The 27,165-nt window shown below is 43.4% G+C and overlaps 1 protein-coding gene across 1 annotated transcript in view; it reads right to left on the reverse strand.

Moving 5' to 3' along the window:
* Positions 1-268: 268 nt before the first annotated feature.
* Positions 269-27,165, reverse strand: part of LOC116815960 (claudin-19-like) — a 30,926-nt gene continuing 4,029 nt past the window's right edge. The window contains exons 2-5 of the mRNA XM_032764799.1: positions 8,305-8,469; positions 8,059-8,140; positions 1,716-1,826; positions 269-368 (exon numbers count right to left, since the gene is read on the reverse strand). Of these exons, the coding sequence (XP_032620690.1) occupies positions 269-368; positions 1,716-1,826; positions 8,059-8,140; positions 8,305-8,469 (458 nt within the window). The remainder of the gene's footprint in view (positions 369-1,715; positions 1,827-8,058; positions 8,141-8,304; positions 8,470-27,165) is intronic.

Genomic DNA, 27,165 nt, shown 5'->3' on the forward strand with positions numbered 1-27,165 from the left:
GTTGTCACCATGCACCATAGGTTATGGCTTTGTTTTGCTTGGCTTGTCAGTCAACAAGATATCTCCATGTGGCAATATCTTTCCAGGAACTTAACTGTTTCCATTTTCAAAATATTCCAAAATAGAAGGAAGTACTAAAACATATAACAACCTCTATACTGAGATAAAGATTGCAGCCTGAACTAGAACACTCAAAAATTAGTTTATCTGTTTACTTGGATTGACAAGATGTTAACATACAAACAATTAAAAAAAATAAAAGAAGAGTTTACACATAATCTTTGGATGTTCTGACTGTATCAGAATTTTTGGTGTAAATGCGTGGCTGATGAGCTGCCTGGCCAGCAGAGTAGTCATACTTGCGGTCGCTGTAATTAACAAAAACAAACGGTAAATTATTAAGTACTACACATCCACATGCTCTTTGACAAAATCAGTTTAACTGATCTAAGCAGGAGTCTTTATTTATGGTAGTTGCAATTTTTAACACAAATCAACACAATAAAGAATGTAGTGGAAAATTATCTTGGGTCCACGCTGTTGGTATCTTACCCTTAGTGCAGAGCTTTAAATTCTGCACTAGGTTTCACTGAAGGACTTACTAAAATCATATTGAAAATTAGTGAGTCAGTGCATTATGGGTCAGATCCAAAGCCCTATTATGTCAATGGAAATTTGCCCATCAACTTCAGTGGCTTCGGACCAGGCTCAATATGCAATAGTATATCATGCTCAACCTAATACTGTTCCTCATTGGCTGTTCTCACATAGCTTTTTCCAATGTGTAAGTAAAGCATCATACAACATGCTTCTTCCTCCTGTGCATCTCCTTTTTAAAAAGTTTAAATTAGGGTGACCAGACAGCAAATGTGAAAAATCAGGACAGGAGATGGAGGGTAATAGGACCCTATATAAGAAAAAGACCCAAACACTGGGACTATCCCTATAAAATCAGGACATCTGGTCACTCTAGTTTAAATAAATGTGGTTTAGATGTACTTGGTCCTAGTATTCCTTGGACATTTCAAGAGTGCACAGACCTTTACTATTTCTGACAATTGCAACCATTTCCCAGACAACTGCTGCACATCTGACTTGTTTCAAACAAAAATTGTATTTTTCCAATGAAAAAGGATAAGTAGTCAGGCCAGAAATCTTAATTTTTCTGACATATTGCTAAACAAATCTTTCTACAAGAAACAAGAAAAATCTCAGAATTTCTTAAGCTGTATCAGTTGCTTTGGGGGAAAAAGGGATTTTATTTTCCACAAGATAAATGGAATTAGATCCTTTTAATGGTAGTGAAAATATATGATTAGAAAATTATAGCACTATTGCCATAATACAAACAAAAAGTTAAAGAACTGTATTGCAATTTTACCAATACAAAGGAAGCTCTGCTCTTTGACTGCACAATTCCATTGTACATTCATTAGAAGCACCAACACTGCCCATAATTATAAAAAATATAAAACTGATTATTTCAAATTTTAACAAGCCAGTGTCAGAGATCAGAAGGATAGGCATAAAGAGTATAGACGTGTTTACATCACAAGTTTATGGCAAGATGCAGTGTTGAATTGACAGTCCTAGCCTCTAGTTTTTGCACCTACACAATACAGAAGTGAATAACTGGGGACAAACCTACTTTCTATGCATAAACTGGGACTGATTGAAGTATATATTTTATTTTGATTTTTAAGATAAAGAGCTACCTGTGCTTTCCTCTTTTTCCCCCTTTGCATGAACAAATCAAGAAGATCCCACCAAGCATAGACAGAATCGATCCAGCCCAGCCTAAGTACAGTGCATCTCCTAGTTCATACCTGGAATATGAAGGATTTTATGGAAGCATCATACAACAGGATTATACATAGAAGATTTAAAGCTTTATCCATTATATTATTATATTTTTTGTATGAAGCAGTAATACATTTTACACTGTACTAGCTATAAGATATGCTAATTGTATAAAAAGCTAGCATCATTCTTGGTAAAGAATGCAGAGAATTGTAAACCAGGCAGTTTAGTTTCAGTACCCAATTAAATGTTACATAACAGATGATGTGGCCAATAATGTAAGCACTTGTATGTCTAATCAACAAACCTTTTAAGTATATGCTTAAGTGCTTTACTGAATCAGGGATTTAACGAACAAAAATTAATAAGCATCATGGAGATAAAGGGGGATAGGTAATTGCTTAGAAATACCGGAGTTGATCATAAATGACAGATATTTACAGTGTCTGAGAACAGAATACATGGATCAACAGCTTGAAGATAAAAGGGGAAAAAAAGGTTTACTGCACTTATCCACTTACATCTGGAGGTCTCAATATTATCTCTTCAGTGTAATAATTTTCTCCTACACAGAATTACCAATACAGATTCCCGCTGTAGGAGACTATTAAACACCTAAGCAATTAGTGTCTGATCTAGCACTGCTACCAAGAAAATGTTTAGTTAAAAGTGTGAATTGATCTGAAAGTAGCAACCTTAAAAATCTCAAAGACAGCAATGTTATAGGTGCATATTGTAGATATGGTTCCCTTACTGTAATGTAGAAAACTTACTTTCCTTCTAGCAAAGGAATTTCTGTCTATTCATACCAAGTTTGAATGCAAATTCTTATCCAGTCTAACCTTTGCTTTCCCAAGATTGCTTCACCCTTATACTTTTTCCTATATTCTAATAACAGCTGGTGGACTTCCTGAAGGGCTTAGCTCTATGTAGTCAACTGGAGTTCTCTTCATGTCCAACTTTTTCATATCTAACCTGGTATTACCAGCAAGTGGTAACAGTAAGGAGGAATAACCCAGAATATCAGTAATAAATAGTCAAGAATGACTAGTTTAGTCAGTCTTTAAAAGGCCAGATACAAACCCATCGCCCTTCTTTTTTTAATGGAGCTCTTAATGTTATTATTTGTATGATCGCAGTACCTGGGAATCCCAGTCATGGGTCAGGGCCCCACTGTGCCAGATGTTGTACAAACACAGAAAAAAATATAAAACAACAGATGGATATAGACAAATAGATGAGTACAAGGAAACAATGAGACAATATTGGTCAGCACGACAGGCTGTGGTTTCAGCACACCAGCAGCCTAACTGCTGTCACGTTTTTGTAGGCACCAAGGCAAAGGAGAGCTTGAAGGAGGAATTTGAAGGAGGATAATGAAGTACAGTAGAACCTCAGAGATATGGACACCTCGGGAATGGAGGTTGTCCATAATTCTGAAATGTTTGTAACTCTGAACGAAGCGCAGGTCGGACTCCAGATCCAGCAGCTGACACTCCAGGCCAGGTTTCAGCAGCAGCGGAGCTCCCTAATCAGCACCAGCATGAGTTTGCAAGCTTTCCTCCTCCAGGCAGGGTGTGTATCCCCCTCCAGGGGAGAGGGGGAAGGAGTGAAAGTGGTGCAGACCGCAATGCTGCTCCTGCTCTACTAGCTGGCTCCAGCTGCCTTGGGCTGGCAGCCCCAACGTCTTGCTGTTAATGCCTGCCCCGTGTGTGGGGGTGGGGACAGGCAGCCCAGATGTGCCTACCTTTAAGATGTAATACAGGCACCGTACAGTATTTGCTTTTTTTTTTTTTGGTCTCTGTTACTGTCTAATTGGTTACTCCCGGTTTCACTTGGTGTCCCATTGACTGGTCAGTCCGTAACTCTAATTTTCGTATCTTTGAGGTTCTACTGTAGCTTTGTGACTGTTTACGAGGAGCTTCTCCCAAGGGTAAGGGACAGTATGGCAGAAAGCACGAAAGTGCTTGTTTGAAAATTTAACAGATGAGTTATGGCTGCAGATTGGAATCAGGAGCTGATCTTTCAGTAATGACTGAGAGGTGATAGACAGGTTGGGGATTGGCATGGAAAGTGATGAGTCAGAACCATGCAAAGAGTGGGGTGACATGGTCAAAGTGATGGATAAGGAGAATGGTCTTTGCAGCAGCATTCTGAATGGATATGAATGGGGAAAGATTGCATTTGTCAAGGCCAAAGAGAAGAATGTTGCAGTAATCGAGATGCAAGATAATAAGAGCAGGATGATAGTTGAACTGTATGGACGGATAGGAAAGGCTGCATCCTAGTGGTGTTATGCTGAAAAAATCTGCAAGATTCGGACACAGCCAGGATGTGAGGACCTAGAAAGAGATCCAAGTTGAAGATGACACCCAGATTACAGATGAGAGTGACTGGCAGGATGGTGGTGTTGTCTACAGTGTACAAGACAGGAGACAATGGGAAGGATTTCAGGCAGGAAATTAGGAGTTCTGGTTTAGCCAGACTGAGCTTGAACTGACAGCTAGACATTCCCGAGGAGATGTCAGACACAAGCTGAGAGTTTAGTTTGGACAGAAGGAGACAGGTCCAGAGTGCAGATAGCACTGTGAGTAGTCAGCATAAAGATTGTAGTTGAATTTGTGTTTGTGAGAGTGATTACCCAGAAATAATGTCTAGAGGGAAAAGAGAACAGAACCAAAGACAGAGCCTGGTGGAACTCCAATATAATGTTATAAAGGGATGGGCAAGAATCCTCTAAAGCAGTGGTCTCCAGCCTTTTTACACCCAAGATCACTTTTTGAATTTAAGGACAACCCAGGATCTACCCGCCCCTTCCCTGAGGCCACACCCCACTCCATCCCCCCTCTCCCCCATCCTCACTCACTTTCACCGGGCTGGGGTAAGGGGTTGGGGTTTGGGAGGGGGTACTGGCTTTGGGCTGGGGCTGAGGGGTTCACAGTGTGGGAGTGGGCTCTGCGCTTAGCCTGGAGCAGGGGGTTGGGGTGCAGGAGGGGGTGAGAAGTGCAAGCTCTGGGTGGGAGTTTGGGTGTAGGGGGACTCGAGGCTGGGGCAGAATGTTGGGGTGCAGGAGGGGTGTGGGATGTGGGCTCTGGGAGGGAATTTGGGTGCAGGAAGGGGTCCAGGAGGAGGTACGGGGTGCTGCCTCTGGGAGGGGGCTCAGAGCTGGGGGTTGGGGTGTGGCATCCCGCCAGGCAGCACTTACCTCCGGTGGCTCTCAGTCTGCAGCACAGCATGGCTGCCACTAAGTCAGGCTCATTGCCTGCCCTGGCCCCATACCACTCCCGGAAGGGGCCAATGTGTCCCTGTGGCCTCTGGGGGGGTGAGGCGGGGGCATGTGGTTCCACACACTGCCCCTCTCTGCAAGCATCACCCCCACAGCTCCCATTGGTCATAGAGACCCGTTCTCAACCAATGGGAGCTGTGGGGGTGGTGCTTGCAGGCAGGAGCAGCCTGTGGAGGGAAACCCCTGCTCCCGCCCCCAGAGTATGAAGTGGGAGGGAGGGAATGAAGTGTTTATGGGGATGGGGGCTTCCCACAGGTATCTGCTAGGATCTCTTTTATGTAACAGCTTTATTCATGAAATGGAAGAAAGAATAAAGAGGACTGTAATGAAATTCATAGATTAAACTGAATTGGGATGACAGGAACATAACATATTCCCACAGCTAGCCAAGAAATAAAAGAACAGAGGTTGCCAGGTACTGCACACCTTCTTGCAGCTTCAGCTCTGTCATAAACAGATAGTAGGAGTTAATGGAACAGAAGTACTTTATATCTCTTTTGACTGTAAAGGGTTAACAAGTTCAGTAAGCCTGGCTGTCACCTGACTGGAGGACCAATCAGAGGACAGGATACTTTCAAATCTTGAGGGAGGGAAGTTTTTGTGTGTGCTGTTAGTTTTTGGTTGTTGTTCTCTCTGGGTTCTGAGAGTGACCAGATGTGCAACCAGGTTTCTTCCAATCTTCTCCATACAAGGCCTTAAAGTTTAAATAGGCAAGTACTAGGTAGCTAAGGTGAGTTAGGCTTATGTTTGTTTTCTTTATTTGCAAATGTGCATTTGGCTGGAAGGAGTTCAAATTTGTATTTTGCTGAAAGGATTTTAATTTGTACTTGTATACTTAGCTGGGGAGGGATTCCCAGTGTCTGTAGCTGAAAAACCCCGTATCTAATCTCTTAAATTTACAAAGATAATTTTTACTGTTTTCTTTCTTTAATTAAAGCTTTTCTCTTGTTTAAGAAACCTGATTGGTTTTTTTATTCTGGTGAGACCCCAGGGGACTGAGTCTCGGATCCACCAGGATTGGTGGGAGAAAGGAGGGGAAAGGGAGAAGAGAAGGTAATTTCTCTCTGTGTTAGGATTACTTTCTCTCTCAGGAGAGTCTTGGGAGGGGGAAGAGAAGGAGGGAGGAAAGGTGAATTTTCCTCTCAGTTTTAGAGATTCAAGGAGTTTGAATCACAAGTGATCTCCGGGTAACCCAGGAGGGGAAGCCTGGGAGAGGCAATGGTGGGGAAAGGATTTACTTTCCTTGTGTTAAGATCCAGAGGTTCCTGGTCTTGGGGTTCCCCGGGCAAGGTTTTGGGGGGACCAGAGTGTACCAGGCACTGGAATTCCTGGTTGGTGGCAGCACTACAGGTTCTAAGCTGGCAATTAAGCTTAGAGGAATTCATGCTGGTACCCCATCTTTTGGACGCTAAGGTTCAGAGTGGGGAATTATACCATGACAAGCTCCAAATAGCCAGTGCTACAAGGAGGCATTCATGCAACCTTAACAGATATTGCTTTTCTGAAAGATTCCTAAAGCTCAGAGGAGCAGCAGTGTATAGGCCATGCTTGATAGATTCCTAATGTCTCAGAAACATGCACTGGCCAGCTTCCAAATGCCCTTCCCTTTCCTTCAGTTCAGTCACCAAGGCAGCTGGCTGAGACATCGACCATCAGCTCTGTACTACAAGCTGACAAATTTGGGCCCTGTCCATTGCAAAGTGTGAATCCCAAAGATCTGCCCTTTATCCACTTTAATATTTCCCAACAGGTAGTGGAGATAGTTCTGCATACAATATAGCCTGGAAAGATGGATCTGGGTTATTGCCATACTCAACAAGTAAACTTTTAAGCCTAGAGACAGAGGAAGGGTGGGGATATGGAGCGAAGGTAAGATCGGTCCTGGAATTTTTCCTGAATGTTTCTGAATTTTAAACTGTTAATATTATTCTGAAAAGGCAATATATTACCTTCAACTTCTTTTTTTGGAATTTATATTCCATTTAGACAAAGGGCTCTTGGAGTGGGCAGAAGTCACTCTATTATGTAATATGGTTTATACTCGAATTTGGTGGCAGCTATTTTTAAGACACTCTTAACCAAAGTCCATTTAGCCTGAGGGCACATGTCATTGCACTGTGTATTCTCTAGACAGGAGGACAGGATACCTAAATGTCCATCATTGTCATATCCTCCAAAGCTGTTACTGCCATTCTATGAATAGGCCTCCAAGATGTTCCAAACACAGTTTAAGTTGTATCCATTCTACTTAGATTGTAAGCTCTGTGGGGCAGAGACGGTATTTATGTTCTGAGTTTGTATACCACCTAGCATAATGAGGTCCCGGTCCCTGACTAGGATTCCTAGGTGCTATGGTAATGCAAATAATTACTAATAAAGCCAAGTCCTTCCCACAGCACCACCTATTCTGTGTGTTCCACCTTCCGTCAGAAATCTCTGTGTGTCCACATAGGACAGCTCTGAATTTGAGGGGGCATGATGGAACAAAGAAGAAGCCATTTTGGAGCAAGCACACCTGTGGATCTGGAGGATTTCTTGCTGGTAAATGCTCTATGTCACATTAACTTTGGTTCTGCATTCTAAGATCCCCAAAAGAGTCACAGACAGCCGACACAATGGCGCATTAGTGACAGAAGATCATGCCAATAGAACAGAGGGACGTACATTCTGTGCCAATGCGCCATGATTGAGAATTTGAGGCTGGTATGCCTTGCACTTTCCTTGACTCCTTGAAAGTGAGGACATACTCCAGTCCTCCCAACCAGCAATAATTCCTTCATCCTGTGGGAAAGAGGATTTCAAATGCTGAGTTGTTGATAAACTTTTCTTTAAGCAGGAGGGGATAACTTGACCAGTACAGACTACGGGGTCCTGGAAAACCCTTACAGGAAACTGCCCACTGAAATTACTGATGCCATCTTAAAAATATTCAGCAATTTGCTGAATCCATTAACTTAGGTCCATTAACTTACTTCGTTCCACCATACAATGGGTCAAAAAACTGAGCAGTAATCCTTGCAGCATACCAAGAAACAGCCACCATGGAAGAGAGTCCTATGGAGAAAAATTCAACATACTTAAATAAACCATTCAATAGTTCTACAGCTTTAAATTATGAAAACAGATGAACATTTCACTTAGTTTGCTAATCATGAAAGCAGAACTGAGCACCAATGGTGTCCTAAGTTCAGTCTTAATGCACAATGTTGGTATCTTACCTGCTAAAATGAAGATCACTCCCCCCGTTACAGAAATCTTTACTTTTGTGTTTTCATTAGTCATCCCAACTTGTGTGCACTTTAAACCAAACAATGACAGCACAGTAGCCAAGAGACCCAAGACGATGGAAATGATCATCAGGGCACGACATGCTTGTATGTAAGCTGCATTAGAAAAGCGGGACAAAAAAAATCAGTTCCTGCACAAGTAATTTAATAAAATTCAATTTTGAAAGTACATGTTCATCAAAGAAAACTTCAAATAATTATCAGAATTAGTGATGAGTGAAGTTTACAAGGTGTAGATATTTGGTTTACAGAAGCATCTAAAAGTCAGAATGGTTATGCAGTAAGGAAATTAATGAGATTGCAAACTTTAATGCTGAACTGGATTAACTAGTAGTGGTGGGGTTAATGGTTTCAATAACACCTGACAGAGCTTTTTGTAAACCTGAAAAATTACACCCAAATTAGTGAGTTGGTTATCTGATCACCAGAACTATATGAACCATTGCTTGTTATAAGGCCAAATGTGAGGTTTTGTGTCCATTAAAAATGGTGCATGAAAAAGAGTAGGTACTAATTTAGAGGAGACCTTGGAAATCTGGCTCTTCGTGTTTAAATTCTCTGATTGCATTTATCAGATGCCCATTGTCCAAGGTATTTGGGCTTGAAATCTCAAAAAAAGATTTTTGCAAATTGAACTTCCCTTTTTAAAAAAACTTGCCAAGTGTCTCCAAGTTGCCCATCTTAATCCAGTTCCCAACAACAAGCAATAAATGCCTGACCTACTGAGCTAAAAACTCCAGAATATTAAAGGGTACAAGTGTTTGAGGAAATAAATATTTTATAAAACATCTATTTCAAGCTTTCTTGAGGAAACAAATCACAGGCAATAAAAGGGCAAAAAATCGTGTTCTGTAAAATGAATAGTTTTAGCCCTGATTTTCAGCTACTCTGGTCTTTGGAGGCATGTGAGAAGGGTGAGTGCACAGCTTGAACAGACACAGCTTTCTGGAAGGTTTAGGGTTGCATGGCATGGATGTGTGCATCTCCAAAGATAGGTATCTATATGGACAATGCTCAAAGAATGTTAAAATTTAGTTCTTTCAAACTCCTAAAGTATTAAACAGGATTACTTGTAACTCGCCAGAGTATTAAATCATACCTTTAGGGTAGCTGATGTAAAGTTTAATGATTACATTATTTTCTAACAAAGGGATTTACTACTACACCCCTTACCACATTATAATCATCTCAACAACCTTAACTATGGAGCTGCTAGAGTTAATTCCATAACAGGAGGGGTTATTCTCAATTTTATCTTTTTTATAGAAGGTATTTGTCGTCAGATGCTACCGGTGTGGTGCTCTGCTCTGTTCAATGTTGATCTCAATTGACTGCGTGCGTGTGTTCCCTCTGTGTGCTGTCCCAGCTCTGCGCAGATAACTGACACAGCAGACCCCGTGAGAACCCCCAATGACCACAGACTCTAGTAAGGTACAAAGGCACTTCGGCCAGGTTTATTGTCAAAAGAAGCACAATAATAGTTCCCTCTACACTTTACTCTACAGGACATACTATGAATATGTGCCCCGTGGCAATGGACTCAGCTCAGTCAGTGGTGGAACTTTCCACTGCCCACTAGGCTGGACACTGCCCCAGGGATGCATTCTTATACACAGATACAAACAAGTTACACATCACTCCTGACGTATTGAGGTGCAACCCTTCTACGTAGCAAGGTACAATCCTTCTACATAGCAAGGTGCCACCTCTCACCTTATACATGTTGGTTCGAACAAAACAACTCTATCCATCATACTACCCTTTTGGCCCTGTCATTGGGTTGGGTCAGCTTGCTCCTTGTTATCTGGGTGGAGTGTACAAGTATGCAAATGTTCTGATATCTGGTGTCCAGTACCATTTAGGTATGTCTCTTTCTGCAGCATCAGCCCTTTCCTTGCCAGCTTCTGTGAGCAGGGCCTGCCTCTGGCTCACAGCTTAACTTTGCTTTATGTTAGCAAAGTCTTGACCATTACTTTAGTTCAGGCCTTAGGCCTCATACCAGGCCTCTGATACTAAGGTTCATTCCTCAGGGCCTCCTCTTACTACAGTATTTATTAATCAGGTTACAAACTAAGCTAATTTACCAATCAATAGTAATTGCAGCACATGATTCTACATCAAAGATGGCACAGAGCTAATTGCGCCACCTCAATCTGTTTCATTGCCAATGTTCTATATACACAATAGTTTTATTGTTTTTTAACTAAATTTATATTTAGTCTCTGACCTTCTGACATCAGTTCAATATCCTAGTTATTGCTTAACATTTGCTTGGCTGTAGTTTTTCCACTTCCAGCTTTGTAGAAAGTAGCAACAATTTGCACATAAATGGCATCTGTCAAAGACCTTGAGAAATCTATTATTCCCATTTTATAAATAGGAAAACTGAGGCACAGATACTTGTGACTATCTGATTCCCAGTCCCTCACTCTAACCATTACATCATGCTGACTCTAGTTGAAAATGTTACTCATGTTTAAGATTAGATAATATATATGGTGCACATAACATTCAGAATGAACCACTTTGACGTTGTGTATATAGTGTTTAAAATTTGTTTTATTTTCCAGTCAGTCTTGTCCAGTAAATATTTGAACCTTCAAGCCAATCCTGTTTTTTAAATTTAAGACTCCCAAAGGGAAGCTCAGTAGGTTAAGGCTTATGAATTATATTTGTGTATGAATTATATTTGTTATACTTTTGTTGGTGTCACTAAGCATAACCCTAAGTAACTCGGGAGGGTGGAAGGCCACAAGGGTATGGAACCTTCCTGGTTTTAGGCCTCAGCAAACAAGAGTCCTTCCATGTTTAAACTTTAATCGACCTAAAAGGCCAGATGTAACAGCCGTTATCAGTTGCAACAGTTCTAACTGGTCTAAAGCAGAAATAATGATGCCTGTGCACCTTTAGCAGAAGGACAAGATAACTTGCGAAGGAAAACTTACTAATGAGCTGCCGCGGCCAAGATTACTTAATGCACCTGCTCTTAACTGCTACAGGGGGAGGAAGGAGGAGGGGGGGAAGAAAGAAGAAAGAGAAAAAAAAACTTATAAAAAGGGAAAAGCCGCTTGTATTAGGTGTGCTGGATCTGAGGCGTGCTAAGTCTTCCAGCACTGCTTTGAGATCTCAAATAAACTTTGCTTGCTTCTCCACCCTGGTGTGTTTATTGGCGCTAAGCACTTCAGGCACAGACCACTGTTGCTTGCCTCGAGCACCCTCTGTGCCTGCAACAGTTTTGGCATCCCTGGGTGGGCATCGAGGCTAAAATCAGCCTTGCCTGGACCCCTCTCAGCGGCCGACAGATCGCGGCAACGAATGCCCAGCGAGCACTGATGACTTCACCGGGGGCCTCAGCAGAGACGCGGTGTGAGCGACCCTTGAGGGCACAACGGTGCAACGCACTCGAGTAGTGGAGAAGCAGTTGCGGCGACGCTGAGGAGCCAGTCCCTTGGATAAGGTAGGAACAGTCCAGTGGTCTGGATTTTTGCCTGTTAGGACCTGGGGACGCCCAGTGTCACCCTAGGACATGGGGGAGGGACAGAATACAGGCAGGACACTGTGTACACCCTTAGAATGCATTCTAGAAAACTGGAAGGTGTTTGGATCGAATTCGATGACCAAAAATAGGTTACAAAAGTTCTGTACAGTAGACTGGCCTCCATATCAACTAGAGGACCAGAAAAGGTGGCCACCGGAAGGATCACTTAATTATAACACGATCCTCCTATTATTCCTGTTTTGTCAGCGAATGGGTAGCTTCTGAAGCTGTTTGTATGGAGAGCTCTTGTAAAAATCCCCCACCGTAGCTCCTGTTCTTCCCCCTGTCTGGTGGAGTGCAAGGATTCAGAAGCAGGTTAGAGATAGGTCCCTCCTTTGTCCCTGCACTATCTAGAAAGGGGAGACCCTATGTCCTAGTGCACTCTCTCCCTGTTGTAGCTAAAAGGCAAGATCAGATCCAGAATGGTACTGGGGGCCAGTGTGAGTGACTGTTACTGGAAGATGCCCAGAGTACCCTGTGAAGCAAAAGCTGGTGACCAGGACTACTGTAACGCAAGCCCAGTAACTAGTGGATCTTTAGGAGGTCTGACCCATGGTGGGCTGACTTGGCCTGGCATCGTCCGATGAGGAGGCTACCTGGGTCTAGGAGTGTGTGTACCCATCTTCCCTCCCTCTTTCCTTTCTGTGTGGGCTACTGACAGTCTGATCATCTCACTGGATGCAATCAGAGTAAGCGGCGCCGTCTCCCAGAGACTAGCCGACGCTCTTTGCTGAACGCAAAGGAAGTGTAAAAGGGTCGTGGCCATCCTCGTTAGCCTCTCCTGTGTGAGGACCCTGTAGGAAAAATCCTTAGTTTATGGCCGCTAGCGCGGACAGGGCACCCTCCTGTGTGTGTAGTGGAAATGGGTGGGGACGTCTAACATTCCATCTCACCCCTAAGGGTACCCCAGCATTTTACATGTATGTACATTATGGTTCATCAACCTGCGGGTATTTAGAGAATTGGAATATTACACATGTGAAAATCCATCTAAACAATGCACCTAGAAGGTACTTCAATCTAGATAAGATCATACATCTAAGAGGAGTGTTAATCACCAAAAAACCCTGACAAAGCGTGAGCAAATTGTCTATTGAGGAAAGGAACGGGTTAATTTGAAATTCAGCTTGGCCCAGGATAAAAGAAAGTTGCTCTGCGTTCAAGGTCAAGAATCAACGCAGACTATGCTAGTACAAAGAAAAACTGCTTGCGCCCCAGCTGGCGTGGAAAAAGGAAAATTGACAGAGGCGAACCAAAGGCAATATAAGTTACAGAACTGAGATTACATTTGCAAAGCTTAACTGTCCAGTAAGATCCAAAAGTGTGCCTTTGTGACCCCGGAGCCGTGTGGCTTGGTGACCAAAGAAGCCACAGGCAGCTGACCTGGACTGGAAACTCTGAAAGAGACGGCACAGGAGATTCCAGGGTGTAAAAGAACAGCCTCCCAAGAGCAGAAGCATGTTGGAAATTCTGGACAAGCTGTATACAGGATAATCTCCTGTCCATCTCTCCCCCTTCTCTGAACATTTTACACAGAAGTGGCCAGTCTGGACGTACGTTTGCGAGTATGAAAGGGGTTGGGGCATTAATGTTTTCCTGAGTGATGTGGAGAGTTCCCAACACTCTCCGTTGTTGTTTATTTTTATTAATGAAGCTTTAAAATTCAGTTATATTGTGTGTGTTTTTTTATCTCCCAATAATCCTGTAGTGTCAGCCTGACACCTGAAACAGGGATAGATTGGTAACAGAAGTTTTTCCAGTTTTGTGAGCATTAAGAAGGGGGAGCCCTGCAGAATTACACCATCTATTTGTTTTATCCTTGTTGTTTTATGTTTGCTTTGCTTGTACTGCTGGTGTTATATGTTGAGAACTGCCTGAGTAAAAGTGAGCCCTAATAGGATAAGAAATGCTATCTGGTTCTGGTCTGTTTTGTTAACCGGTTACTGTTGTTTTTCTGCCTGTTCGTTGGGCGTTAGGAGTGTGGGGGAACTGAACCTCTCGTTCGTAATTCCTCGGAGTGGAAGCCATGCGTGCGAGGAAGCTCTGAGGTCGAACTGAGATCCTTCTGTCCCGTCCCCTGTAGCGGTCAGTGTAAGAAGTGGGAAAGCCTGGCTTAGACTGTAATGCCTCTGCTCTGTGTATTTCTCTTTTCTGTTTATAATGTCAGCAGACAGATGGATGGGTCTCTGGGTAAACTCCTAAAGGGTTTGGATTAATGTTAATAAAATGGCCTTTGCCAATGGGCCGTGTGTTTTTGTCCAGGTGGCAAGCCTCATGAGGAAGAACTCGGTAGTCTTGTGAGTAAAAATGTTTAGAGAAAGAGACCAGGAGGGTGGAGCTAGTTGAGAAGCCCACCTTCCTAGCTAAACTGGTAATGAACAAGTTGGTGCCCATGGAAGGGGACGGCTCAGCAAGAAAAGCACAGGATCGGGCCCAGGCGGGCAGGCAACAGACAGAGATTGGAAAACAGATTGGAAAACTTAAAGGGTGTAGTGGAAGAAGGAGTCAGTAAGTGTAAGCATGGGGATTTCAAATACCCAGGAACTTATGGTGATAGGTGATATAATGATATAGAGAGACAAAGAAGTGATTTAAGGAGAGTGAGAGATTAACTCTGTTAGTTGCTGAGGGCACAGCAGTTGAACTTGGAAAAAAAATGGCAAGAAGAAGTTCTTGGTGTCTGTAAATGTTTGTAATAAATTCAGGCAAGAAATTATGGATTGCAATCATTTGGTTTGGCTATGAATCAATTTAGTTAAATTAGCTAAGAATGTATACGGTGTTATGGTAATTGAAAACCTGGGCTGCCTATGAAACAAATACACAACACTATGGGTAATTCCTTCTGTTTTGCCTGAAGTCAACAAGGGTATTTATATTTTAAGCGATGATTGTCTGCCGCAGAAGGGGTAGACCTCTGTTTTTTTGTCTTTCAGATAACAGAGAAACTGATGCCAGCTGACCAGCATTCACGTACGATGCATTTACAGCACAATAGGAATTATGTTATGTTTATGTTCTGTCTTGTGGTGTTTGTCTTGTGGCCGAATTTTGTTGTTTAATTTTTTATAGAATAGTTATTTTAAATCAAGCAAAAGATTAAATTAAAATGTCAATACATCGTTTTAAGATACATCTAATCTTTTATTACTATGGCTGAGTTACCTAGCATTATTTTAACTCTGGAATTTACAAGTGTTTGGATAAATCAAGGAGAGAGTGATATACTAAGTCTAATGAATTTTTCTAAGTAACAAAAGAACTTATTGGCCAAATTGTTATATTGCAAAATTGCTTTGTTAAAATTTGCATACAACAGCTTTGGAAGCAAAGACATGAAAAGTTAACCCACTCCCCATATGTACATGGGAGTCTTTCTGGCTACCTCAGATTAAGGGGCTGGGTGTGCGAAACACAATTTGAATTGAAAACTCCTCAAATGGTGGCGTTCTCAGTGTTGCCAAAGTGTGTAAGATATTTTGTAAAAGCCGATGCTGTGCGAGCATATGAATAGACTTATGTACTGTTCTGACAATGTTTAGATGTTCGAATCATTTTGGGGAAAAGAGGGTTATAGAGTGAAAGAAGGAAGTCCTGATTAGCGTTAAAAGAGCAATGAAGAGATCCAAAGCAAGGTTAACAGGAAAAAATAATTGCTAGCGCTGCAGGCTGATAAGAGACATTGACTTCAATCAAGGACACTGCCAGTACATAGACTAGGTGACAAGCTAGGTAAAAGGAGGGGCTTGATAATTGCAAGCGCTACACTATTGGGATCTGGCGTTCCATGGAAGGACTACTGCTTCCAGCTAATGACTACCTTGAGTGTCACTCTAACAGGAAAGGAGAGGCTTGAAATGCACTATGACGCCCCTCCTGCCCAGCTGCCATCTGCCTTGGAAGAGGGATAGAGTGTGTTTGTGTTTAAAGGGTTAGACCAAGACCGAAGACTGCAGTCTTTGGCTACGTGCTGGTATACACCGGCTGGTGCTACTTCAAGCACTGCTGCCATCTAGCCGAACACCTCGTGAGTTGCACCCGCTGGTGGAGAGACTGGAGCTGTGTACCCATGAGTTTCACTGCAAAAAGACCCCTCCAACTCGGGAGAATTCTCCTACTGATGATTAGCCATTTCTCTTTCTAGTCTCGGTGCCTTCTGGACAGCAGGGAAAAGTACAAGGTGAAGCGCGGTAACCTCTCCTGTCCATGACAGATCTACTGTGCCTTTGAATTTTTCGAGAATAAAACATTACAGGTGATTGCTAGTAACTCTCCTGTAGGATGCTGAAGCATGACTGTTTTGGGAAGAAGAAGGAACACTCACTGCACTGGAATTGCCAAAGCTCAGGAATTCCTGACTAGAAAGGACATTAAGAACTGACCCTGGTGAAGAAACAAAGAATTATACACTGGCGGGGAGACAGTGGTGACCCATGCTTGGGATGTGGTATTGATTGGAAGTTTGGGTTTTATTCTACAGGCTGCGCCCTGGTCCTGGAGAGTGACTAATATACCCCCTTCTATGCTATTAATGTCAATGCCTTTGAAAGTACCTGAGATGTTTAAATAACAGGTGTATATAGTACTACACCAAGGAAGATATGTATTGAATATCACTGAGGCTGGAAGGCATTGCAGTGGATCTAGTATGTTTAGGAATTCGGATTTCCTTGATAGACCAGCTGATGGCCATTCGGAGTGATCTTGGTACCAGACTTTGCCCACTGCCCTACAGACGCATCAGGATGCCATCTGATATTGTATCATGGAGACATAGCGTGGACGACTTCCTGGGTGGAAGTATGGCATCCCAGGTGGAGTGTGTGCCTTTATTGGAAGTGAATGCTGATCTTATGTCCCATAAAATGCACAAGGACATTAACAAACACATCCTGTCAGCCAACACAGCTTTGAGCAGTGGAAGCCCAAGAAAGGGAACCCACCACTTTTGATTCCCTCTGGAGTTGGTTGCCCAACCTGGAGGAGAATAGGAAGGGCTGTGCGTCTTCTCCTCACAAGGTGGTGCGTACTGGTCACCCTTATCCTGATTGCTTATTTCAAGATGCTCCCCTGTTAAGCTTTGTGGCTCCTGTTCCCAGAACTATAACCCAGCTCAAGGCGTTTAATCGTATCTGTCTGCAGAATATGAGAAAACTCAGCCAAAAGATTGTTGAGTATTTCTCAAAGGAGGGAGTTGTTGGTGTCACCAAGCATAACCCTAAGTAACTCGGGAGGTGGAAGGCCACAAGGGTTGGAGACCTTCCATTTTAGGCCTCAGCAACAAGCAGTCTCCATGTTTAAACTTTAATCGACTAAAAGGCCAGATGTAACAGCCGTTATCAGTTTTGCAACAGTTTAACTGTCTAAAGCAGAAAATAATGTGCCTGTGCACCTTTAGCAGAAGACAAGTAACTTGCAGAAGGAAAATTACTAATGAGCTGCCGGGCCAAGATTACTTATGCACCTGCTCTTACGTAACTGCTACAGGGGAGGAAGGAGAGGGGGAAGAAAGAAAGAAGAGTAAAAAAACTTATAAAAAGGGAAAAGCCGCTTGTATTAGGTGTGCTGGATCTGAGGCGTGCTAAGTCTTCCAGCACTGCTTTGAGATCTCAAATAAACTTTGCTTGCTTCTCCACCCTGGTGTGTTTATTGGCGCTAAGCACTCCAGGCACGGACCACTGTTGCTTGCCTCGAGCACCCTCTGTGCCTGCAACACTTTAACACCACAAAGGGCATTTTAATTCCTGTCTTGTTTTAAGGCCTGATGATTAGTATGTAAAGAAATAGTGGCGATAGCTGAATCTCAATTTATTTTGCCAAAAACATATTAAATATGACTTTTTTTTAGTCCAAAGTGCTTTCACATACTAGGTCCCAAAGGAATGTGAATCTGAATATCAAAAATAGATTAGTTGTAGGAGGTGGTTGAAGAAAGCAAATTGGTCAGTTACGCCTTCTGGGGCTTCATCACCCAGTTTGAGGTCCTGGGATCCTCCTTTTAGATACTGCAAAACAAGTTTCTGCATCCATAGGCCTTTTGTTGAGCAACTCATCTTCTTTCCATGCAATATTGTTTGATGTTTGCCTTCTAAGATTCTCTCTCTGCACTGATTTTGTCCAGTAGCTTATCTCTTGGACCCACCATCTCATCTTTCTTGTTTTTCATCAATCTGCTTTTCAGTTTGTTTTTCGATTTTCCTTGTTCAGTTTTCTTTTTCCAGGACATCGTTCATTCTTTACCTACTTCAATCTCCTCCTCTGATGCAATGATGGGATACAAACTAGCCACAATAGCACCTCAGAATTAGGAGCACCAGAATTACAAACTGATCAGTCAATCACACACTTCATTTGGAACCAGAAGTACGCAATCAGGCAGCAGCAGAGACAGAGACAAGAAAAAAAGCATAAAACAGTACAGTACTCTGTTAAACATAAACGACTGAAAAAACAAAGGGAAAGAAGCAGTTTTCCTCTGCATAGTAGTTTCAAAGCTGTATTAAGTCAATGTTGAATTGTAAACTTTTGAAAGAACAACCATAGCATTTTGTTCACAGTTAGGAACAATCTCCATTCCCAAGGTGTTAACTCTGAGGTTCTACTATATTATATATTTCATAAGTATATTCCTTATATGAAGCCTTGATTAACCTCACTAATCTGAAGCAGAAACTTTGAATCTTAACTCAAGGATAATAAAACTAGAATTTAAAGTACAATACAAATAGAAATTGGCAGCTGATTAACTGCTTAGTGACAAATGCTTGATTTACCAGTTGTAACACAGTGTTAAATACATAAGTAATCTAATATAGTTCATCTCCTTTGCACCACACTCTGAATTAGCAGTGCCTAAAATAAGATGTTCAATTCAACCCTTTATCTGTGTTAAAGGGATCTGGATATCTTTGACTACAGGAAGTTGTATTATACCAGGGGTAGGCAACCTATGGCACGAGTGCCAAAGGTGGCACGCAAGCTGATTTTCAGTGGCACTCACACTGCCTGGGTCATGGCCACCAGTCTGGGGGGCTCTGTATTTTAATTTAATTTTAAATGAAGCTTCTTAAATATTTTTAAAGCCTTATTTACTTTACATACACCAATAGTTTAGTTATATATTGTAGACTTACAGAAAGAGACCTTCTAAAACCATTAAAATGTATTACTGGCACGGGAAACCTTAAATCAGAGTGAATAAATGAAGACTCGGCACACCACTTCTGAAAGGTTGCCGACCCCTGTATTATACAAATACAGATTGTAGGCCATATCCTGCCCTTTGTCTAGGCATCAGCTGTGGTCAGATTGTTAAGTTTAGTTTGTTCTCAATACTGCGATGTGAATTGCCCATGCCATATAAATAATTACTAATAAAATGCTATGTGGAGCCAGAAGCTCCAAATCAGGGGTCTCAGACTCAAGTGACCACGAGGGCCACATGAGGGCTAGTTCATTAGCCCTAGGTCCACATCAGACACCCCCGCTTGCTGCCCCTGGCCCTGCCCCCACTCCACCGCTTCCATAAGGCCCCACCGCTTCCCATACTTTCCCTGCCCCCATTCCAACCCCTTCCCAGATGTCCCCACCCACTCGCCCCCTTCCTGCTCCCGGAGGGTGAATGAGGGGTGTGGCAGGGGCTCAGGACAGGGAGTTGAGGTGCAGAAGGGGTGTGGGATGCAGCAGGGGGCTCAGGGCAGGGGGTTGGGGTGTGGGGTGCAGCAGGGGGCTCAGGGCAGGGAGTTGGAGTGCAGCAGGGGGTTGAGGTTCAGGCAGAGGGCTCAGGGCAGGGAGTTGGGGTGCTGCAGGGGGTTGGGGTGCAGAAGGGGTGTGGGATGCAGTAGGGGGCTCAGGGCAGGGAGTTGGGGTGCTGCAGGGGGTTGGGGTGCAGAAGGGGTGTGGGATGCAGTAGGGGGCTCAGGGCAGGGAGTTGGGGTGCAGCAGGGGGTTGGGGTGCAGGCAGGGAGTTCAGGGCAGGGGATTGGGGTGAAGAAGGGGTGTGAGGTGCAGCAGGGGGCTCAGGGCAGGAGGTTGAGGTGCAGGCAGGGGGATCAGGGCAGGGAGTTGGGGTGCAGCGGGGGTTGGGGTACAGGCAGGGGGCTCAGGGCAGGGGATTGAGGTGCAGAAGGGGTGTGGGATGCAGCCATTTGTCACAGTTCACAATGAGCGCCTCCTCCTGCTCATTCACTAGGACTGATGTAAGGAGAATCCAAGCCTCTGTGCTCTGGATTCTCTAGGGTATGAAACTTCCAGAGCCTCAGCAGACTGCAACATTAGTTCCTCTCCTGGCTTCTCTGGCACATTTCCTACGCACTAATTCTGAGTCTGTACCCCTTCTCAGAAATGGGGGTCTTCAGTCCACCTGCCCTATGCCCCACAACCGGCACTGACCCCTAAGTTACTTAAACACACCCTCTCCCAGAACTCCACTTCTATTTTAGTTTAACTCTCTCAGGAGCATGCAACAGCTGTAAAGCAGTTAAAACATACACGCACAGAGCACAGTGTAACACCTTTATTCTCTTTTATACTTAATCATGTAAAGCACAGAGTACAGATCATACAAAACAGTAAACACTTGAAACTATGTCCCTCAATTTCTAGCTCACCCTTCTTTCGTGAGTCCTTGGGGAACCATCTGGGTCCCAGAAGGCAGTCAGGTTGTCCCTGCCTCATGCACACTATTATATAGCGAGTGGTCTTTCCCTCATGGACTGAAGAAAATGTCCTCCTAGCAGACCAGCCTCTGTCTTTTTAAAACCATCAGTTCCCTGTATTAGGTGACATATTTGCCAGCTTCTCCACATGAGCACAAACCCATCAGATGACTCTGTTGCCAAGGTGACTTTCCTCCTGCTAACTCAGTTACTTTGGACAGGAACCACCAGTCTTTTGTCTCCAGGGAATAAATGTCCAATGATTGGGTATGTAAGTGTCAACTACCCTCTATTATTATTCTTTTGCCAACCACCTTCAGAATTTTCAACCCAACATGGAGACAAAGGGTATGTCTTCACTAGCAATGTGTAGTCGCAGCACCAGCCCTGGGAGAGAGGTCTCCCAGCGTTGTAAAAAATCCACCCCCACAAGGGGAGGAGTTACCAGTACCGGGAGCACAGCTCCCAGTGTTAGTGCACTGCCTACACTGCCGCTTTACCGCGCTGAAAGTTGCAGAGTTCAGGGGGGTGTTTTTTCACACCCCTGAGCAAGAAAGTTGCAGTGCTGTAAAGTGGCAGTGTAGACGAGGCCAAACAGACAATAGAGGAGGCAAAGGCTGCACATTCAGAAGTTTACAGCCTGATACAGGCATATAGGGTTAATAATCTCATACAGAATTCATAAATTGTACAGACATAGTCCCAATTCATCACACCTGTTATCTTCCATTACTACTAGACAGGATATAGGGTTAGATTTTTTATAATTGACATTACTTCTTTCCAACAAATTCTTTTATTATATAAAAAATATTGCACAGAAATAGAGACGTACCAGGCAGTGCCAACATAGAATCGAATTTTTTGCAGTTGGAGACTCCAGTGCTATCTTCTGCACAGCTTTTCCACAGATTTTCAAACAACCTAGAAGTTGTAATCACATTCCCATGTATGGTGGAGATTTTCCAGTAATTATTCGGTAAAGTGGCTTCCACAATTAGCCACCCACACAAGCTCAGCAGAAAGCCAGTGATTTCCAATGCAGCAGACATGTTTGTGAATATTAATACACTCACCTATGTCTATCTTTTATTAAAATGAAGTGTATACAAATATTGCTCCCTTCAGAAGACTACGTGCTGTTCTATCTCTGGTTTCACTCCAAAATGAAGCTACCTTTGCTCTTTGCTCAACCTACAGAGTGATAAGGTTTTGTGTGCATGACTGTAATATCTGGGAGCAAGTTACAGGAAAGATGTTAATTGAAATCGTTTGATAAACTTACACATTCTATTTAACATATTTTGTGATTAAAAGTTACAGAGTGAGCTCATCATGCATCCAGAGTCAGAAAGTCTAACCAGTGTTCTGACTATCACTCCTCTTGTGAAGTGTTTTGAGACTGGTAAATTTTTGTTATGTTCATAAATCTCTATCTCATTTTTATCAATCACAGGTTTACATAAGGCTACTATTACTTGGAATTTTATTGCTGCTTTGAGAGTTTAGTGTTCTTATATTATTTGCTTTAAGACAAAATTAGATTGTAAATTCAACAGCAGGAACTTTGTTTTGTACATACAGCACTTTAGGAACTTTATTGTGTGCAACAATAAATCATCCCATCATAAAATATATTTTAATTAAGACAGACAGCTACTGTATTACTATACTGAATATTTCAAAGGAGGTTAAGTTTGTGGATAAAAGGTAAACATTAATGTTTTACAGACTATTGATCTCTAGTTAAAGTGATATATCCTCATGAAACCGCATCCCACTCATGCTGGAAAATGAAAGTATGACAACACAAGTTTCATGGAATCACAGCAAAATAAGACAAAGTCTCAGGAGAATTGAATCATAATTTGAAAACAGTTATATGGATAGCAATATCAATTTATTAAAAGTTTCAGTTTGTCATAGGTTGTTATTTTTTTAGAGTTCTAGTGAATAAGAGTATAATCATATCCCAGATTAGTTCCACAGAAGAAATGTGCACTGGCACTTGATGACTTTAATAACTTAAACTGCTTGCAAATATCAATAGGGTTAACCATCTTTTACAGGTGGTAAACTGCTTCTACCTTATCTTGAAAAGAAAGCAAAATTTCTTTAAAAACTAGATCAGGGATTGGTAACCTTTGGCACACGGATTACCAGGGTAAGCACCCTGGTAGACCGGGCTGGTTTGTTTACCTGCCGTGTCCACAGGTTCGGCTGATCACAGCTCCTACTGGCCGTAGTTTGCTGTCCCAGGCCAATGGGGGCGGTGGGAAGCGGCGGCCAGCACATCCCTTGGCCCGCGCCTCTTCCTGCAGCCCCCATTGGCCTGGAGCAGCAAACCACAGCTAATGGGAACTGCGATCAGCCAAACCTGCGGACATGACAGGTAAACAAACTGACCCGGCCAGCCAGGGTGCTCACACTGGCGAGCCGCATGCCAAAGGTTCCTGATCCCTGAAATAGATCCTTATGTTGTGTTAGAATTATATAGATATGCAACTTGATATAATATTGTTAAAAAGTGATAGCATTATGTAAAATTTATATACAGACTCCCAAAAGGACATCACAAGTGCCACAAATTCTTTGTAAACTAGATGCGTCTGCTGTTTTAGATATGCTCATCAAACCTCTCCAGCCATTTTGTGGCTAGGCTATAGAAAGGTGGGTGTGGTTGCAAAGGGATGTTAGAACACTATATACCTGCTTCATCTACCATAAAAATCAATGGGAGTTTTGCTGTTGACGTAGACAAGAGCAGATTTGGGACTCTAAGAGTAAGTCTGCACAGCAAATAAATACTGTGGCTGATCCATGTCAGCTGACTCGGGCTTATGGAGCTTGGGCTATGTCAAGGTTCCTTCCCCACTCTGAACTTTAGGGTACAGATGTGAGGACCTGCATGGACACTTCTAAGCTTAATTACTAGCTTAGATCTGGTACACTGCCACCATCCAGAATTCCAGTGTCTGGAGCACTCTCTGTCCCCCCAAAACTTTCCCCTCCCTGGGTTGCCTTGAGGAACTTCACCAATTCCCTGGTGAACACAGATCCAAATCCCTTGGATCTTAAAACAAGGAGAAATTAACTATCCCCCGTCCTTTCCCCCCACCAATCCCTGGTGAGTCCAGATCCAATCCCCTTGGATCTTAAAACAAGGAAAAATCAATCAGGTTCTTAAAAAGAAAGCTTTTAATTAAAGAAAGAAAGAAAAGTAAAAATCATCTCTGTAAAATCAGGATGGAAAAAACTTTACAGGATAATCAAATTTGTATAGTCCAGAGGAACCCCCCTAGCCTTAGGTTCAAAGTTACAGCAAACAGAGGTAAAATCCTCTCAGCGAAAAAAAAGGAACATTTACAAGTTGAGAAAACAAAAATAAGACTAACACGCCTTGCCTGGCTATTACTTACAAGTTTGAAACATGAGAGACTGATTCAGTAAGATTTGGAGAGCCTGGATTGATGTCTGGTCCCTCTTAGTCCCAAGACGAACAACTCCCAAAACAAAAAGCACAAATAAAAAACTTCCCTCCACCAAGATTTGAAAGTATCTTGTCTCCCTATTGGTCCTCTGGTCAGGTGTCAGCCAGGTTTACTGAGCTTCTTAACTCTTTACAGCTAAAAGAGACATTAACCCTTAACTATCTGCTTATGACAGGCTAATGGGCTGTAAAACTGCATTGTAGATTAAGTCAGCTGACACAGGCTAGTTGAGGGTATTACCCTAAATGCAGGGGCGGCTCCAGGTACCAGCACACCAAGCGCGTGCCTGGGGCGGCAAGCCACAGGGGGCGCTCTGCTGGTCACTGCGAGGATGGTAGGCAGGTTGCCTTTGGTAGCATGCCTGCGGAGGGTCCACTGGTCCCACGGCTTCAGCGGACCTCCTGCAGGCATGCCGCCGAATCCGCGGGACCGGGAAACTCCCGCAGGCAAGCCGCTGAAGGCAGCCTGCCTGCCGTGCTTAGGGCGGCAAAATACCTAGAGCCGCCCCTGCCTAAATGCCTTCCTGCAGTACTTGCTGTGCTCACCTGTGCCTTTGCACTTGAAAGGCAATCTTAAAGCCCTGAGATGGCCATGAGGATTTGCTCCTCATAAGGTATGGGTCAAAAATTGTGACAACAATTTCACTTCTCAAGAGAATCCTACCAAATCCAGCACTTCTGCCTCCGGGGATTTCTGCAATTTTAAAGTGATGGTACTTTAGATCAGCATATTGTAGCAGTACTTATATCCCTTTTGAAGAACTTGCTGTTTTTACCAAAAAAGAAGAGGGAGAACTTCAGGGTCATTTATCCCTACATTGGCTTTGATGCTCACTATCTGACAGACTACCTCTCCTCACACACCTCTGGCACAGCTGAATTCAGTTAGGCACTTATTATATCAGTGGCGGTGATCACTTGTGTTTAATGAAACCTTGAGTCATTTTGCTTTCCTTGATGCCCAGAGATCTGAACCTTAACCTTTAGAGCACACTGCAAGACTTATTTCTTCAAACATGTGCTTGAGAGGGTAGTTTGTGTCTTATGCTTTGTTGTGCCTTCCCAAGATCTGCAAACATCAATTTTCCATGACCATCCGTAACTGCTCATTCATTCCTGGCCAGTATATAGTCTCTCTGGCTCTCACTGTCTCCTGGTCTATTTTTAGGCCTTTGGGGGTCAACAAATGTCCAATATATGGCACCTTGATTACTCTCAACCTGAGCTTGTCTAAGTTCTATTTAATATTTTTTTCTCTTAATCTCTGTAAAAACTGCAGTATTTTGTAGTCATGATCTCATTGTGCTTATTCTGGATTGTCACCCTCTCCCACTAGAAGCACATTGTCTGCTATTGCTGGATTCCCATCATTCTTGGGTCAGTCTGCTCTGGAATGATTCCTATTGGCATCCTTAACCACTGGTATTGCCCAAATGGAGTTGCGCAGGTTGTCAAATAAGCTTGGATTCTACATCACATACTGTAAAATGTCTCACTTTAGACAGATCTGGTAGTACGTCCTCAATTGTATGCAGAAGGAAATGGTGCTATTTCAAAGCTTGTTTAAAGGCTTTGAGTCTATGCATATTCTCAGGGCTGATCTACACTACTGCTTAAGACTACTTACATAGCTCAGGAGTGTGAAAAAGACACCCCCATGAGTGACACAAGTTACATAGACTTAAGTGCTGTCCACATCAATGCTATGTTGGCAGGAGACTCTTGTACCAACATAGCTTCCACCTCTCACGGACATGGAATAATTATGCCGGTAGGAGAGCGCTCTCCTGGCAGCACAGTGTGTCTTCACCAGATGCGCTACAGCAATGCAGCTGCATTGGTGCAGCTCTGCCAATGTAGCACATAGTGTAGACTTGCCCTCAGTTTCCAGATGGCTTTCTTATCACCACAAGACTGCTTATCCAGTTTGTGCTCTTCTCTACAGGCTGTATAATTCCATGATTCTGTAGGCTCTGCAGTTCCTCTTTCAGCAGCTGTAGCAATGCAATGGGTACTTTTATTTTTGGCAATTTAACTGGCTTCACACTGGTGTCAGCAGTGCTTAATTTGTAATGAAAGAGGCGCTGGGGCTCAAGCAATCAGGTAATGGGGCTCAAACAATTTTTTTACTTTCATAACTGACGTGGCAAGCCCAGAGGTGCCAAGACTATGAACAGCCAAGTCAAGAGGTTCCAGGGCTCAGCCCTGGCAAGCCCTGGCGCAAATTAGCCCTGGCACAAATTAAGCACTGGGTATCTGTCTCTGTTTGGGTGTCAGTCTCCATCTAGCCATCTGTCTCTTGAAACACCTCTCTATATTCCCTAGGTATCATCTCCTGGTCCCAGGTAATACCATCCAAGGTGTCTTTAGTCATCCTGCTATCCACTTTCATTATGTTCTGGAACTTTTATTAGATTCATGGCTTGGACAGTCTTGATGCTCAGAAGTGATGCTTCTGTCTCATCTTCCATGACCACAAAGTCCAGCCAGTATTTCCTTTTGTTCCTTGGATTTCTTAATTTTACATTTCCCCATAGGCTTTAATGTGGTATGGTTTTACACTGTTAACAGCTGATTAATCCCCTCCAATCATATGTCTGGTTTTACCAGACCAATCTGGATAATTTTAAAACTTGTGCCACTATCTAATTGAAATTGTACCACTTCCTTCCCAAGTAACATGGCTGCATGCAACTTTTTCTGCATGGGAAGTGGGTACAATAGGCCAGGGGAAGCTAGCCTCCCTTACGCCATGCCCTGGCCCTGCCCAAACTCCACTGTCTCCCTCAACCGGTGCTCAGCCCTGTGCTGATGGCTGGCGCTAAGGCTGACCCAGCGCTGGGGACCAGTGCTGGGGGCAGCAGACAGCCCAGCACTGGGGCTGGCTGGTGGCCCGGGTAGTTTGACCAGGGCTCCTCTGGCCGTGGGGGGTGGGCACTCAGGGCTCCAGTGGATGGGGGGGTTAGAGTCAGGTGCTCAGGGCTCCAGCAGACATGGGGTAAAGGCAGGGCCCTAGGCAGAAGAGGTGGGGCTGCATGGCTAGCCTCCTTGAAGTGGGGGGGGGGCGGGGGGAGCTCATGTGCCGCCCATGTGTTTCTGGTACTTAC

The sequence above is a fragment of the Chelonoidis abingdonii genome, chromosome 8 (genome assembly GCF_003597395.2).
Source record: "Chelonoidis abingdonii isolate Lonesome George chromosome 8, CheloAbing_2.0, whole genome shotgun sequence".
NCBI lineage: Eukaryota > Metazoa > Chordata > Testudines > Testudinidae > Chelonoidis > Chelonoidis abingdonii.